Here is a 16,800-nt window from a genome sequence, read left to right as displayed (position 1 = left end):
ATCGCAGAGTTTTTTTTAAATGTGAGAGCTTGAAGCCAGGTGGCCGTCTTCATAAGTCACTGCCTGCAACACCTGGATACTGACTTTTCACTCAGAAGTCAAATGGTATTGCAGTTTTTATCAAAGAGGACTTCAGTTTCAATTGTAGAGAACATTGGTCAGATCACAACCGGAGTACTATTGGACAGTTCTGGTTCCCTTGCCGAAGGAAAGATATATCTGTGATGAAGTGATTGCGCTGAGGGTTCACTAGACTAATTCATTAGATTATCCCCTAAGTCATGAGTTCGAGAAGCCCGTGTTGGACTGGGGTATACAAAGTTAAAAATCACACAACACCAGGTTATAGTCAAACAGAATAAACCTATTGGATTATAATGTGGTTGTGTGTGATTTTTAACCTTATCCTATAAGGAGATGGTTGAGGACAATGGGCCTGTATTTACTGCTGTTTGGAAATATGAGACAATCTTATATAAACTTATGAAATTCCTCACAAATTCAGGAGCCTGGGTTTAATTACAGCCACGAGCGACTGAAGTTTGCACATTCTCCCAGTATTCGCTGGGTTTCCTCCAGGTGCTCCGGTTTTCCCAACAGTCCAAAGATGTGCAGGTTGGGTGGATTAGCCATAGGAAATGTAGGGTTACAGGAATAGAGTAGGGGGTGGGTCTGGGTAGGCTGCTCTTTGTAGGGTTGGTGTGGACTCGATGGGCCAAACAGGCTGCTTCCATGAACTCTATTATGTGAATGGACAGAGCAAATGGATAAGGGACATTTCCCCTTACTGAGTAGTCCAGACGAGGTTTGAGGGTGGGGGGGGAGGTCTCAGAATGAAAAAAAAGCAAGCCATTTAGGACTGACAACAGGCAGAACTTTTCATTCAGAAGGTGATGAATTTTATGAATTCTCTACCCAAAGGGCTCTGCAGGGTCAGTTATTGACTGGATTCAAAATGGAGACTGATAGATTCCTAGTTACCAATAAAATGAAGCGATATGTGGATAGCATGGGAATATGGCAATACAGAAAGTGATCATCCATTATCTGGTCTGGCAGAGCAAGCTCAACAGCTGAATGGCCTTCTCCTGTTCCTATGTTCCTTACAATAATGAAGTTCCAAAGATATTCATTTAATGTGTAAGCTAGTCCATATGAGATTTCCCTTTGGGTCATTAACAAACCCAACTTTTCCCCAAGTTAATCTCAAACCTTTCTTTATTCATAAATATTTTAAGGTTCATGTTGTTTGTTGATCTTTTCTGGTAACCTCTCTTTTACTCCTGTATTAGCATTTTCAATTTCCTCCCATACTTTCCATAATCTTTCAGATTGGTAACTGAAACTTGCTGAAAATGTGTTGCTGGAAAAGCGCAGCAGATCAGGCAGCATCCAAGGAGCAGGAGAATCGATGTTTCGGGCATGAGCCCTTCTTCAGGAATGAGGAAAGTGTGCCAAGCAGGCTAAGATAAAAGGTAGGGAGGAGGGGCGTTGGAAATGCGATAGGTGGAAGGACGTTAAGATGAGGGTGATAGACCAGAGTGGGGGATGGGGGCGGAGAGGTCAGGAAGAAGATTGCAGGTTAGGAAGGCGGTGCTGAGTTCGAGGGATTTGACTGAGACAAGGTGGGGGTAGGGGAAATGAGGAAACTGGAGAAATCTGAGTTCATCCCTTGTGGTTGGAGGGTTCCTAGGCAGAAGATGAGGCGCTCTTCCTCCAGCCATCGTGTTGCTATGGTCTGGCGATGGAGGAGTCCAAGGACCTGCATGTCCTTGGTGGAGTGGGAGGGGGAGTTGAAGTGTTGAGCCACGGGGTGGTTGGGTTAGTTGGTCCGGGTGTCCCAGAGGTGTTCTCTGAAACGTTCCGCAAATAGGCGGCCTGTCTCCCCAATATAGAGGAGGCCACATCGGGTGCAGCGGATGCAGTAAATGATGTGTGTGGCGGTGCAGGTGAATTTGTGACAGATATGGAAGGATCCCTTGGGGCCTTGGAGGGAAGTAAGGGGGAAGGTTTGGGCACAAGTTTTGCATTTCTTGCGGTTGCAGGGGAAGGTGCCGGGAGTGGAGGTTTGGTCGGTGGGGGGTGTGGACCTGATGAGGGAGTCACGGAGGGAGTGGTCTTTTCGGAACGCTGATAGGGGAGGGGAGGGAAATATATCCCTGGTGGTGGGATCCGTTTGGAGGTGGCGGAAATTACGACGGATGATACGATGTATATGGAGGTTGGTGGGGTGGTGGGTGAAGACCAGTGGGGTTCTGTCCTGGTGGCGATTGGAGGGGCGGGGTTCAAGGGCGGAGGAGCGGGAAGTGGAGGAGATGCAGTGGAGAGCATCGTAGACCACGTCTGGGGGGAAATTGCGGTCTTTGAAGGAGGCCGTCTGGGTTGTTCGGTATTGGAACTGGTCCTCCTGGGAGCAGATGCGGCAGAGACGAAGGAATTGGGAATATGGGATGGCGTTTTTACAGGGGGCAGGGTGGGAGGAGGTGTAGTCTAGGTAGCTGTGGGAGTCGGTCGGTTTATAGTAAATGTCCGTGTTGATTCGGTCGCCCGAGATAGAATTGGAGAGGTCTGTGAAGGGGAGGGAGGAGTCTGCGACGGTCCAGGTAAATTTGAGGTCGGGGTGGAAGGTGTTAGTAAAATGAATGAACTGTTCAACCTCATGGGAGCACGAGACAGCGCCAATATAGTCATCGATGTAGCGGAGGAAAAGGTGGGTGGTGGTGCCAGTGTAGCTGCGGAAGATGGACTGTTCTACATATTCTATGAAGAGGCAGGCTTAGCTGGGGCCTATGTGGGTGCCCATGGCTACTCCTTTGGTTTGGAGGAAGTGGGAGGATTGGAAAGAGAAGTTGTTCAGAGTGAGGACCAGTTCAGTCAGTCGAAGGAGGGTGTCAGTAGAAGGGTACTGGTTGGTACGGCGGGAAAGGAAGAAGCGGAGGCCTTGGAGTCTTTTGTGATGGGGGATGGAGGTGGACAGGGACTGGATGTCCATGGTGAAGATAAGGGCGTTGGGGGCCGGGGAAGCGAAAATCATGGAGGAGGTGGAGGGCGTAGGTGGTGTCCCTAACGTAGGTAGGAAGTTCTTGGACTAAGGGGGACAGGACCGTGTCGAGGTATGCAGAGATGAGTTCGGTGGGGCAGGAGCAGGCTGAGACAATGGATCGGTTGGGCCAGTCAGGTTTGTAGATTTTGGGCAGGAGGTAGAAACGGGGGTGCAGGGTTGTGGGACTATGAGGTTGGAGGTGGTGGGGGACACCACCCACGCCCTCCACCTCCTCCATGATTTTTGCTTCGCACACAAACCAACAGCCACTCTCAGACAACAACTCACCAGGTCAAAGGACCCGATACCCAGCATGAGCAAAACCAACGTAGTATACAAAATCCCATGCAAGGACTGCACAAAACACTACATAGGACAAACAGGAAGACAGCTAACGATCCGTATCCATGAACACCAACTAATCACGAAACGACACGACCAGCCATCCTTAGCCACACACGCAGATGACAAGCAACATGAGTTTGACTGGGACAACACTACTATTATAGGACAAACCAAACAGAACAGCCAGGGAATTCCTAGAGGCATGGCACTCATCCACAGATTCTATCAACAAACACATCGACCTGGACCCAACATACTGGCCACTGCAGCGGACAGCTGGAACTGACAACTGGAAGTGGCAGAGACAAACCACTATAAATGCCGGAGGAAAGATCACAGAAGCGCTTCATAGGAGGCTCCCAAGCACTAAGGATGTCACCGAGACAGGGGACGAAACGTCTGCAACACAAATTCCCAGCTTGGTGGACAGAACCACAACAACGAGCACCCGAGCTACAAATCTTCTCACAAAGGTTGTGATTACTGCAGGTCAGTCATCTCAAATCGAGGATGTGACTGCAAAGATTCCTCAGACTAGTGTCCTAGACCTAACCATCTTCAGCTGTTTCATCAATGACCTTCCCTCCATCCTAAGGTCAGAAGTGGGGATGTTTGGCAATGATTGCAATGTTCAGCACCATTTGCAACTCCTCAGAAACTGAAACTGTCCATGTTCAAATGAACAAGATGTGAACAAAACCAGGATTGGGCTGACAAGTGGCAAGAAACATTCACACCGCACAGGTGCCAGGCTATGACTATCACTAACAAAAGACAACCTAACAACCTTGGCATTCAATGGTGTTACCATCACTGAATTCCCCAACTATCAACATCCTTAGGTTTACCATAGACCAGAAAACCAACTGGACTCACCACATAAACACTGTGGCTGTAAGAGCAGGTCAGAGGCTAGGAATATTGTGGCGAGTAACTCACCTCCTGACTCCCCAAAGCCTGTCCACCATTAAGGCACAAGTCAGGAGTGTGATGTAATACTCCCCACTTACCTGGATGGGGGCAGCTCCAACAACACTCAAGAAACTTGACACCATCTGTGGTGTAAAATTATGTCCCAATACATGTGTGAATCATAATGTAACACATGTATTGGGCCAAGCAGTGGAATGTGGTGAAACGGTTAAAAATTATGTCCCAATACATGTGTGAATCTAACCGGAATGGAGGTGTTGCTTAGTCCCGTGTGAATCTTATTACACACCTCCCCGTGTGAATCTTCTTATCTGTATGTAACCAGAATGGAATGTGTTTTTTAGCCTTGCTCTGCTGTTCACATGAATGTTTATATCTGGAAAAGAGTATATCAGCTGGAAAAGTCTCCAGTTCGGTGAGTCTGCTCCGGGGTTACGTTTAACCGCCGAGCGTGGGTTGTTGGCAACCGCTCTACGAGAACTGACGGCTCCCAGTTCCGGTAACATGTAGAGTGAGTATAAGCCAGACCCGGGAGTCTGCTCCGGGGTTACGTTTAACCGCCGAGCGTGGGTTGTTGGCAACCGCTCTACGAGAACTGACGGCTCCCAGTTCCGGTAACATGTAGAGTGAGTATAAGCCAGACCCGTTGTAAGTATGAGACCTGGTTGTGGCGACGCTGCGGGGAATAAAATGCTCATATTCTAGCAGACTCGCCTCTTGGTCGTTTGTTCTGTGTCAGACTACTCTCCTACGAACCTGACCTTGAGAATTTTTTAAAACACCATCCAGAACAAAACAGCCCACTTGATTGGCACCACATCCACAAGCATTCACAACTTCCATCACTGACGCTTAGTAACAGCAGTGTGTACTGCAGAAGTTCAAAAATCCCCTTAGCACCTTCTGAAACCAAAACCACAACCATCTAGAAGGACAAGCGTAATAGATACATGGGAACACCACCCCCTGCAAGTTTCCCTCCAAGCCATTCACCATCCTGACTTGGAAATATATCGCCGTTCCTTCACTGTCGCTGGGTCAAAACCTTGGAATTCCCTCGCTAAGGGCATTGTGGGTCAACCCACAGCAGGTGGACTGCAACAGTTCAAGAAAGCAGCTCACCTCCTCCTCAAAGGCAACTACGGTCGGGCAATAAATGCTGGCCCAGCCAGTGGTGCCCACATTCCACAAATCAATATAAAAATTAATCATTAATTTCTTTGATATTTTCTAGATTCTTTTTGTTAGTACTCCAAACCAAAAGGTGTTTTTGCCAATTTAGCTGGATAGTTTTTGTCAGTATTAGACCACCCAGAACAAGGTCTATTATTTGTTTCCTCCCTTGGTAAGCAGTAAGAAAGCTGTATTGCACATGGGGAAGGTATTGGCCTAGTGGTAATGTGGTGAAATATAATTTCAATGAAATAAAAATGTTTGAATGGCAACCATTTCACTACTGATGAAATCCATCTGGTTCATTAATGTCTTCTCAGGAAGGAGGTCTGTTGTCCTTACCCGCTGTGGCCTACAGACCCACAGCTACTGCCTCAGGGCAATTTGGAATTGTCAATAAATACTAGTCTAGTCAGTGACACCCACACCCCATGAACAAATATAAAAATGTCAAATTCTTCTCCTTTCCTCCGTCAGCACTGTACTTTCTCGGTCTGTATTAGATGAATTAAAGTCTCTAATCTTACTGCTCTAGTTTTGTTAGAGACCTTTGAAGTTGACCAACAAATTGTGCTCATCTTTCTCACTACTGGGAACTCAATAATGATTCCCAGTAATGTAACAATTCCCCCTTGAGTCCTTACCACAAATCAATCAGACCGAGAATCAATGAGACAGGGCCCAGTTTAACGCATGCAAAAGGAATCTGTACATATTTTAACTTCTGTGGGTTTCAACTGGGTGCACGGATTTCTTCCCACAGTCCAAAGGTGTGCAGGTGAGGTGGATTGGCCATGTTAAATTGTCTGTAGGGTTACAAGGATAGGATAGGGGGATGCGTCTGGGTGGAATAATCTTGAGGGTTGGTATGGACTCGATAGGCTGAATGGCCTCTGACTGTACTGTAGGGATTCTGTGATTCTATGGGGACAAGATGAAATGCTTTAATTTCTTGTCTTCTTTCAGCAATGTTTAATGTCTGTACTACCAGGCAATTACTTATTTGGTTTTCAATTTATTTCGCTATATCAGGTGCGGCATCAAAGTGCAGGAACATATTCAAAGTGGATCAGAGATGTACCTTGAGGCAGGCACATCAGCTACTAAAGTCAGTGAATGTGGGGTGTGTATGACCCTGAGATGTTGGTGCCCAGTGTCCAACACAGAGGTCATTTGGAGCAAACTTCGAACTGAAATTGTAAGGTACCCAATCTGACTTCCATGTCAAGAATTCTTGGCACCTCAGCAACAAATACTGGCCAAAGCAGTAATGGCAATATGCCCTTGAAATGGTTTTTAAAAAGTAGAGTGTTCCCTAATACAAAAAAAAAACACAGTGGATGTGAAAATCTGCAACAAAAACAAAGTGCAGCAAGTCTGGCAGCATGTGTGGAGACCAAAAATATTAAGTCTGTTTCTCCACAGACACTGACAGATCTGAGTTTCCCCAGCACTTTCTCAGCACTGCACTGGACTGTTAGCCTGGATATTTTGCTCAAGCCTATACAGCAGGACTCAAATCCATAAAATTCTGACTCAGAAGCATGTGACCTCCTTACTGAGCCACTCAGAAATAGGTTTCAGAGCTAATTATTTAGTTGAGAGGTTTTTGCTCAAGACTAATCAGTGACAACCAGTGCACTGGAATTAAGAGGCTCAAATCCGTATGCAATACTTTGTCGGAACCGTTGTTACCAAGGTATGTTCTTCATCAGATCTGTTCAAAGATAAGAACTAGCAGTAGACAATTTGGCCCGTCAGGTTTGCTCCACTAATAATATCATGGCTGAGCTGATTGTAGCCTTGAGTCCCATTTTCTGCCTGTCCTCCATTATCCTTGATTCATTGTTAGCCAATTAATCTTCTGAACACAGCCTCAAGCATCACTGATTCAGCCTCTACTGTTCTCTGGGGAACAGAAACCCACACATTCAGAAAATCTCTGTCAAGTCGGTCTTAAATGGATGACTATTTATTTTGAAACCATGATCCCTGTTCTAGGTTTCCTCACAAGGTAAAACATCCTCAACCCTGTTGAGCCCACTCAGATTCTTATTAAGACCATTACTCATCCTTCTAAAATCCAACAAACATTGGCTCAAACTGCTGAAGATTTCCCCACAGGGAAACAGCTTTATCTCCGGAATCAGCTGACTGAACCTCCTTTGAACTGCTTCCAATGCAGAATATCCCTTCTAACGAGAGGAGACCAAAACTGACAGCAAACATCACCTTTTTTTTTAAGAAAAAGGATCACAGAAGTGTAGGCTGGAATGAAAGAAGTGTCACTCAACATAAGGTGCAGGTATGTCCTAAAGGCAATTTTAATTACAGAGGACTGATAAATATTGGAAATTGATTGAACGTCCTGTGATATAGTTGACTTTCTCAGTCCGAAAAGAGTGAAAGTCAACCTCACCACCGGACAGCCATTGAAGAGCTATCTAAAGTACCTCTTATCCTGCCCATTTATCCAGAACTTTAATAACCTCACTGACCTTGGTTTGTGATTCGCATCCTTCACGAACCAGCCACTGCCTTTACTCTTTTCCGCCAAAGAACTGCATTTCCTCACTGGCGAGGGAGTCCGGGATCTCTTGCTTTCGGAATCTTTGCTCTCACTTCCAAAGGGGAAAATGCTGGCCTTCTTAGTCTCATCTGGGATGTTCTTTGTTGGCTCGATGGTGGAGATAATGGGAGCAGCAGCATGAATGGGCTTGGGACTCCATGTGCTTTTGACTTCCTCCTTCTTCTGACTGTCTCCAGTCAGGACGGGAGCACCTTCTTCATCAGCCACTCTGATGACTGGAGGGATCAGCCTGGCCTCCATCTTTGTTGTGTCCCTGGATGTCACCTCAGACTCATCCAGGGAAGGTGGCCAAGCAGGGGGCTCTTTCTTGCTTGCAATATCCTGGGAGGAATGGGACAGGGACGTCAATTCAGGGAATAAATTAGAAGGTGATTTGGAGGCATGCTCCTCACTGTAGATGTGGCTCCCATTGATGCAGAGCGATGACCTGGACAATGGGCTTGTCTTTGGTGCAAGGCCTTTGATGTTGGGTACATTCGTCTGGCCAACCTCGTCACTAAGAGCCCTCTTGTGCGTCATTTTCTTAGGTAAGGACGGATTGTCATCTACTGACCAGGAAAGAGAAACAAAAATGCAACAACTCAATTGGAATTCAGACAGTAATTCTAGAGCTCATGTTTTATTTCAGTCGGGCAAAACACACTGAACCTCACCATGTACTGAACACAACCAATTATACCGCACCATACTACAGAACACTGCAAGAGGCTAGACAATAAATTGAGAGTTCTAGTTCACAATTTTGCATCATCATCAGCCATGGGTGAGCTCCCAGAAGAGTGGAGGGTAGCGAATGTTGTGCCCTTATTCAAGAAGGGTCGCAAAGAAAAACCTTGGAGCTAGAGATGAGTAAACTTGATATCTGTGGTAGGTAAGTTACTTGAGAAGGTTCTGAGTGACAAGATATCCATGCATTTGGAAAGACAGGGTTTGATTAGGAGTAGACAGCAAGGCTTTATGCATGGGAGATCATGCCTCACAAATTTGTTCGAGTTCTTCGGTGACATGACCAGGAAGGTTGACGAGAGCAGGGCAGTAGACGTAGTCGATATGGATTTCAGTTAAGGCCTTTGATAAGGTTCTACGTGGTAGGCTGCTCTGAAAGGTTAGATCACATGGAATCCAAAGAAAGCTGGTAAATTGGATACATAATTGACTTGATGGTAGGAAGCAGAGGGTAATAGTGGAAGGATGCTTGTCGGACTGGAGGCCTGAGATGAGTGGAATACCTCAGAGGTCAGTGCTGGGCCATTGCTGTTTGATATCTATATCAATGAAGTGGATGAGAATGTACAAGGCATGATGAGTAAGTTTGCAGATGACACTAAAATAGGAGATATCATTGGACAGTGAGGAAGGTTCTCAGAAATTGCAGCAGAACCTGGATCAGCTGGGGAACTGGGCCGAGAAACTGCAGACAGAGTTTAATAGAAACAAGTGTGAGGTCTTGCATTTTTGAAAATCACATCAAGGTAGGAGTTTCATGACGAATGGTAGAGACCTTAAGGAATGCAGTGAAACAGAGGGACTTTGGAGTCATAGGTAGACTGGGCAGTGAAGAAGGCTTGTGGTACACTGGCCTTCATCAGTCAGGGCAGTAAAAACAATGACTGTAGATGCTGGAAACCAGATTCTGGATTAGTGGTGCTGGAAGAGCACAGCAGTTCAGGCAGCATCCGAGGAGCAGTAAAATCGACGTATCGGGCAAAAGCCCTTCATCAGGAATAAAGGCAGAGAGCCTGAAGCGTGGAGAGATAAGCTAGAGGAGAGTGGGGGTGGGGAGAAAGTAGCATAGAGTACAATAGGTGAGTGGGGGAGGGGGTGAAGGTGTTAGGTCGGGGGTGGGGGGAGGATGGAGTGGATAGGTGGAAAAGAAGATAGGCAGGTAGGACAAGTCAGGACAAGTCATGGGACAGTGCTGAGCTGGAAGTTTGGAACTGTGGTGAGGTGGGGGAAGGGGAAATGAGGAAAGTGTTGAAGTCCATATTGATGCCCTGGGGTTGAAGTGTTCAGAGGTGGAAGATGAGGCGTTCTTCCTCCAGGCGTTTGGTGGTGAGGGAACGGCGGTGAAGGAGGCCCAGCACCTCCATGTCCTCGGCAGAGTGGGAGGGGGAATTGAAATGTTGGGCCACAGGGCGGTGTGGTTGATTGGTGTGGGTGTCCCGGAGATGTTCTCTAAAGTGCTCTGCTCGGAGGCGTCCTGTCTCCCCAATGTAGAGGAGACCGCATCGGGAGTAACGGATACAATAAATGATATTAGTGGATGTGCAGGTAAAACTTTGATGGATGTGGAAGGCTCCTTTAGGGCCTTGGATGGAGGTGAGGGAGGTGGTGTGGGCGCAGGTTTTGCAATTCCTGTGGTGGCAGGGGAAGGTGCCAGGATGGGAGGGCGGGTTGTAGGGGGGCGTGGACCTGACCAGGTGGTCACGGAGGGAACGGTCTTTGCGGTAGGCGGAAAGGGGTGGGGAGGGAAATATATCCCTGGTGGTGGGGTCTTTTTGGAGGTGGCGGAAATGTCGGCGGATGATTTGGTTTATGCGAAGGTTGGTAGGGTGGAAGGTGAGCACCAGGGGCGTTCTATCCTTGTTACGGTTGGAGAGGTGGGGTCTGAGGGCGGAGGTGCGGGATGTGGACAAGATGCATTGGAGGGCATCCTTAACCACACGGGAAGGGAAATTGCGGTCTCTAAAGAAGGAGGCCATCTGGTGTGTTCTGTGGTGGAACTGATCCTCCCGGGAGCAGACACAGTGGAGGCAAAGGAATTGGGAATACAGGATGGCATTTTTGCAAGAGGTAGGGTGGGAAGAGGTGTAATCCAGGTAGCTGTGGGAGTCGGTAGGTTTGTAAAAAATGTCAGTGTCAAGTTGGTCGTCATTAATGGAGATGGAGGTGTCCAGGAAGGGGAGGGAGGTGTCAGAGATGGTCCAGGTAAATTTAAGGTCAGGGTGGAATGTGTTGGTGAAGTTGATGAATTGCTCAACCTCCTCGTGGGAGCACGAGGTGGCACCAATGCAGTCATCAATGTAGTGGAAGAAGAGGTGCTGGTGTAATTACAAAAGATCGACTGTTCTACATAGCCAAAGAGACAGGCATAGCTGGGGCCCATACGTGTGCCCAAGGCTACCCTTTTGGTCTTTCCACATCCTGCACCTCCGCCCTCAGACCCCACCCCTCCAACCGTAACAAGGACAGAACGCCCCTGGTGCTCACCTTCCACCCTAACCTTCGCATAAACCAAATCATCCGCTGACATTTCCGCCACCTCCAAAAAGACCCCACCACCAGGGATATATTTCCCTCCCCAACCCTTTCCGCCTTCCGCAAAGACCGTTCCCTCCGTGACTACCTGGTCAGGTCCACACCCCCCTACAACCCACCCTCCCATCCTGGCACCTTCCCCTGCCACGGCAGGAACTGCAAAACCTGCGCCCACACCTCCTCCCTCACCTCTATCCAAGGCCCTAAAGGAGCCTTCCACATCCAAAGTTTTACCTGGACATCCACGAATATCATTTATTGTATCCGTTGCTCCCGACGCGGTCTCCTCTACATTGGGGAGACTGGACGCCTCCTAGCAGAGCTCTTTAGGGAACATCTCCGGGACACCCGCACCAATCAACCACACTGCCCTGTGGCTTAACATTTCAACTCCCCCTCCCACTCTGCCGAGGACATGGAGGTCCTGGGCCTCCTTCACCACCGCTCCCTCACCACCCGACGCCTGGAGGAAGAACGCCTCATCTTCCGCCTCGGAACACTTCAACCCCAGGACATCAACGTGGACTTCACCAGTTTCCTCATTTCCCCTTCCCCCACCTCACCCCAGTTCCAAACTTCCAGCTCAACACTGTTCCCGTGACTTGTCCTACCTGCCTATCTTCTTTTCCACCTATCCACTCCACCCATCCCCCTGCCCTATCACCTTCATCCCCTCCCCCACTCACCTATTGTACTTTATGCTACTCTCTCCCCACCCCCACCCTCCTCTAGCTTATCTCTCCATGCTTCAGGCTCTCTGCCTTTATTCCTGATGAAGGGCTTTTGCCCGAAACGTCGATTTTACTGCTCCTCGGATGCTTCATCAGTCAGGGCACTGAGTATAGAAGTTGGGAAATTATGTTGCAATTGTACAGGATGTTGGTGAGGTCGCACTTGGAGTATTGTGTTCAGTTTTTGTCACCTTGCTATAAAAAGGATGTTATTAAACTGGAAAGAGTGCAGAAGAAATTTACAAGAATGTTGCCAGGACTCAACGGCTTTAGTTATAGGGAGAGGTTGGACAAGCTTCTCTTTAGAGTGAAAGAGACAAAGGGGGGAATCTTATAGGAGTGTATAAATCATAGCATTGATAGGGTGAATGCACTCAGTCTTTTTCCAGGACTGGAGAATCGAGGACTAGAGGGCATCAATTTAAGGTTAGAGGGGAAAGAATAAAAGATCATCTGAGGGTCAACCTTTGTACACAGAGGGTGATATGTATATGGAATGAGCTGACAGAGGAAGTGGTTGAGACAGATACATTAACATTTAAAAGGCATTTGGACAAATACATGGATAGGAAAAGATTAGAAGGATATGGGCCAAATGCAGGGAAATGGGGTTAGTGTTGATGGACATTTTGGTTGGCATGGACCAGTTTGGCCAAAGTCTGGTCTCTGTGCTGTAGGACCTGTGCAAATTTTAGATCTAAGATGGAGGACAGGAAAAATTTCTGGCTGTAACAGGCTGCTCCTTTTTTGAGGTATTTTTAGGTGTTGGAGTTGATTTCCTCGAATTCCAGGAGCAGCAATTACTGTTTTATATGCTGTTGCATTGTTTTGGAACTTTGAAGAGAAAAGAAAAGTCAAAACAACAGCACTTTTAAAAGGGAGAGGAGGAACAGACAAAGGCAACACATGGTCTGTGCAGGAGAGAGACAAAGAAACCCACACTGCTAACTGACACAGCAGTGAACCTGCACAGTTACTGCCTTTGTATCACTGGATTCAGAGTGCGTCTAGGAAAATTAACAGAGTTGTTCAATATTGATCTTGGAGGAACCTTTTTGGGAGAGGTCACAGTACAGAAACAGATAAGTGAATAGTTTTAAGTATAGTCTTGCTGTAAATCTACAATAGTGAGTAGAGTGAATTATTTCTAGATTACATGTTTTATTGAGACATGTCTCTTGATTAAACTTAAAAATGTAAGTCATAAGTATTAAGTTAGCTTGGAGCAGTGTTTTGTAGAGGAATAAGACGGTGCTATTTTCTGGGTCTGTAGGTTGAAAGCAGCAAAAATACCCTTAAGTAGAGTGATATGCTCTTCTTGTCGGATGTGGGAGTTTAGGGTTGTGAGTCCTATCAGATCGAATGGATCGACTGGAGCAACAGGTAGAGGAAATGAGAAATGTACAAGACCAAGGGGATGTGATAGAAGGCTGGTATAGGAAGGGAAAAAAATTTGCTGATACAGTCACATAGATGGGTTAACTCCAGGAAAGGTAAGAGAGCTCGGCAGGTAGTGCAGGAGTCTTCTGTGGCCATTTCAACAAGTATGCAGTTTTGCAAAATGTAGGGAGTGATGGACTCTGAGGGAATGTAGCGCAAACAACCAAGTTTCTGATATCGAGACTGGCTCTAATGCAATGAAGGGTACAGCAGGTTCCAAGAGATCAATTGTGTGAGGGGACTCTCTAGACCGAGGCACAGACAGATGTTTCTGTGGCTAGCAGCGAAAAATCAGAATGGTGTGTTGCCTCCCTGGTGCCAGGATCACGGATATCTCAGAGAGGGTGCAGAATGTTCTCAAAGGGGAGAGGGACCAGCAGGAGGTCATTGCACATATTGGAATTAACGAGATAGGAAGGGAAGGGAAAAAGGACGAGATTCTAAAGGGAGAATATAGGAAATTAGGCAGGAACTTTAAAAAGAGGTCCTCGAGGGTAGTAATATCTAGATTATTCCTGTTGGGACGAGCCAGTAAGGGTAGGTATAGGAGGCTAAAGCAGATGAATGCGTGGCTGAGAAGCTGGTGTATGGGGGAAGGATTCACATTTTTGAATCATTGGAATCTCTTCTGGCGGTAGAAGTGACCTATATAAGAAGGATGGATTTCACCTGAATTGGAAAGGCACTAATATGATGGCAGGGAGATTTGCTAGAGCTGCTCGGGAGGATTTAAATGAGTAAGGTAGGGGGGGTGGAACCCTGGGAGATAGTGAGGAAAGAGATCATCTGAGACTGGTACAGTTAAGGAAAGAAGCGAGTCAAACAGTCTTAGGGCAAGCAGGGACAAGGTAGGACTAATAAATTAAACTGCATTTAGTTCAATGCAAGAAGCCTAACAGGGAAGGCAGATGAACTCAGGGCATGGTTAGGAACATGGGACTGGGATATCACAGCAATTACAGAAACATGGCTCAGGGATGGGCAGGACTGGCAGCTAAATGTTTCAGGATACAAATGCTACAGGAAGGATAGAAAGGGAGGCAAGAGAGGAGGGGGAGTGTCATTTTTGATATAGGGTAGCATTACAGCTGTATTTAGGGAAGATATTCCTGGAAATACATCCAGGAAGGTTATTTGGAACTGAGAAATAAGAAAGGGATGATCCACTTATTATGTATTATCGACCCCCCAATAGTCAGCAAGAAATTGAGAAACAAATTTATCAGGCGATCTCAGCTATCTGTAAGAATAATAGGGTGGTTATGGTAGGGGATTTTAACTTTCCAAACATCGACTGGGACTGCCATAGTGTTAAGAGTTTAGATGGAGAGGAATTTGTTAAGTGCATATAAGAAAATTTTCTGATTCAGTATGTGGATGTACTGACTAGAGAAGTTGCAAAACCTGACCTACTCTTGGGAAATAAGGCAGGGCAGGTGACTGAGGTGTCAGTGGGAGAGTACTTTGGGGTCAGCAACCATAATTCTATTAGTTTTAAAATCGTGATGGGAAAGTATCTAAAAGCTGGAGTTCTAAATTGGAGAAAGGCCAATTTTGATGGTATTAGGCAAAAACTTTCAAAAGCCGATTGGGGCAGATGTTTGCAGGTAAAGGGGCAGCTGGAAAATGGGAAGTCTTCAGAAATGAGATAACGAGAGTCCAGAGATAGTATATTTCTGTTAGGCTGAAAGGCAAGGCTGGTAAGTATAGGGAAGGCTGGATGTCTGGGGAAATTGAGGTTTCGGTTAAGAAAAAGAAGGAAATGTGTCAAGTATAGCCAGGATAGATCGAGTGAATCCTTATAAAGGGAGAAAAGGCAGTCGGATGATACTTAAAAGGGAGATCAGAAGGGCAAAAAGGGGACATGAGATAGTTTTGACAAATAGGGTTAAGAAGAATCCAAAGGGATTTTATAAATACATTAGATTAGATTAGTTTCCCTACAGTATAGAAACAGGCCCTTCGGTCCAACAAGTCCAAACTGACCCGAACAGTAACCCACCCAGACGCATTCCCCTACATTTACCTCTGACTAATGTACATAAGACTATGGGCAATAGGGCATTAAGGACAATAGGGTAATTGGGGAGAGAATAGGGCCCCTCAAAGATCAGAAAGGCAACCTTTGTGTGGAGCCGCAGGAGATGGGGAAGATTCTAAATGAGTATTTTGCATCAATGTTTACTGTGGAGACAGACATGGAAGATACAGAAGATACAGAAATAAATAGTGACACCTTGAAAAATGTCCATATTATAGAGGTAGTGGTGCTGGATGTCTTAAAATGCATAAAAGTGGATAAATCCCCAGGACCTGATCAAGTGTACCCTAGAACTCTGTGGGAAGCTAGGGAAGTGATTGTTGGGCTCAGCAATTTGTATCATCAATAGCCACAGGTGAGAAGACTGGAGGTTGGCTAACTATTTAAGAAAGGTGGTAAGGACAAGCCAGGAAACTATAGACCAGTCAGCCTGACATTGGTGATAGGTAAGTTGCTGCAGGGAATCCTGAGGGACAGGATGTACATGTATTTGGAAAGGCAAGGACTGATTAGAGATAGTCAGCATGGTTTGTGCATAAGAAATCATGTGTCATGAACTTGACTCAGTGCTTTGAGGAAGTAACCAAGAGCATTGATGAGGGCACTGTGGTAGATGTGATCCATAAGGACTTCAGTAAGGTTCTTCATGGGAGGTTGGTTAGCAAGGTTAGAGCTCATGGAATACAAGGAGAACTAGCCATTTGGAATCAGAACTGGATTGAATGTAGAGGGTAAAGGGTGGTGGTGGAGGGTTGCTTTTCAGACAGGAGGCCTGTGACAAGTGGAGTGCCTTGAGCATCGGTGCTTGGTCCACTGCTTTTCGTCATATATTTAATGATTTGGATGTGAACATAGGAGGTATAGTTAGTAAGTTTGCAGATGACACCAAAATTGGAGGTGTAGTGGACAGTGAAGGTTACCTCAGAGTACAATGCTGCCTGAATTGCTGTGCTCTTGCAGCACCACTGATCCAGAATCTGGTTTCCAGCATCTGCAGTCATTGTTTTTACCTTCTTGATTAGATGGGCCAACGGCTGAGTGGCGGGATATGGGGTTTAAATTTAGATAAATGTCAGGTGCTGCATTTTGGAAAAGCAAATCAGAGCAGGACTTATACACCTTATGGGGATTGTTGCTGAACAAAGAGACCTTGGAGTCCAAGTTCATAGCTCCTTGAAAGTGGAGTCACAGATAGATAGTATAGTGAAGGTGGCATTTGGTATATTTTCCTTTATTGGTCAGAATG

General features: G+C 46.4%; 1 protein-coding gene across 3 annotated transcripts in view; it reads right to left on the bottom strand.

The window, feature by feature from the left end:
• The window catches only part of LOC122549563 (uncharacterized), a 136,480-nt gene that overhangs the window by 51,398 nt on the left and 68,282 nt on the right, over positions 1 to 16,800 (bottom strand). For 2 of the 3 annotated variants that reach the window (XM_087991963.1, XM_087991968.1), the window contains exon 3: positions 7,993 to 8,632. In XM_087991963.1, the coding sequence (XP_087848089.1) occupies positions 7,993 to 8,632 (640 nt within the window). The remainder of the gene's footprint in view (positions 1 to 7,992; positions 8,633 to 16,800) is intronic. The other variant, XM_087991966.1, reaches the window with a different exon arrangement.

Source organism: Chiloscyllium plagiosum, unplaced genomic scaffold (genome assembly GCF_037043375.1).
Source record: "Chiloscyllium plagiosum isolate Xiang-an unplaced genomic scaffold, Cpla_swu_hap1 HiC_scaffold_1, whole genome shotgun sequence".
Classification (NCBI taxonomy): Eukaryota; Metazoa; Chordata; class Chondrichthyes; order Orectolobiformes; family Hemiscylliidae; genus Chiloscyllium; species Chiloscyllium plagiosum.
This window is presented reverse-complemented; position numbering and strand designations above follow the sequence as displayed.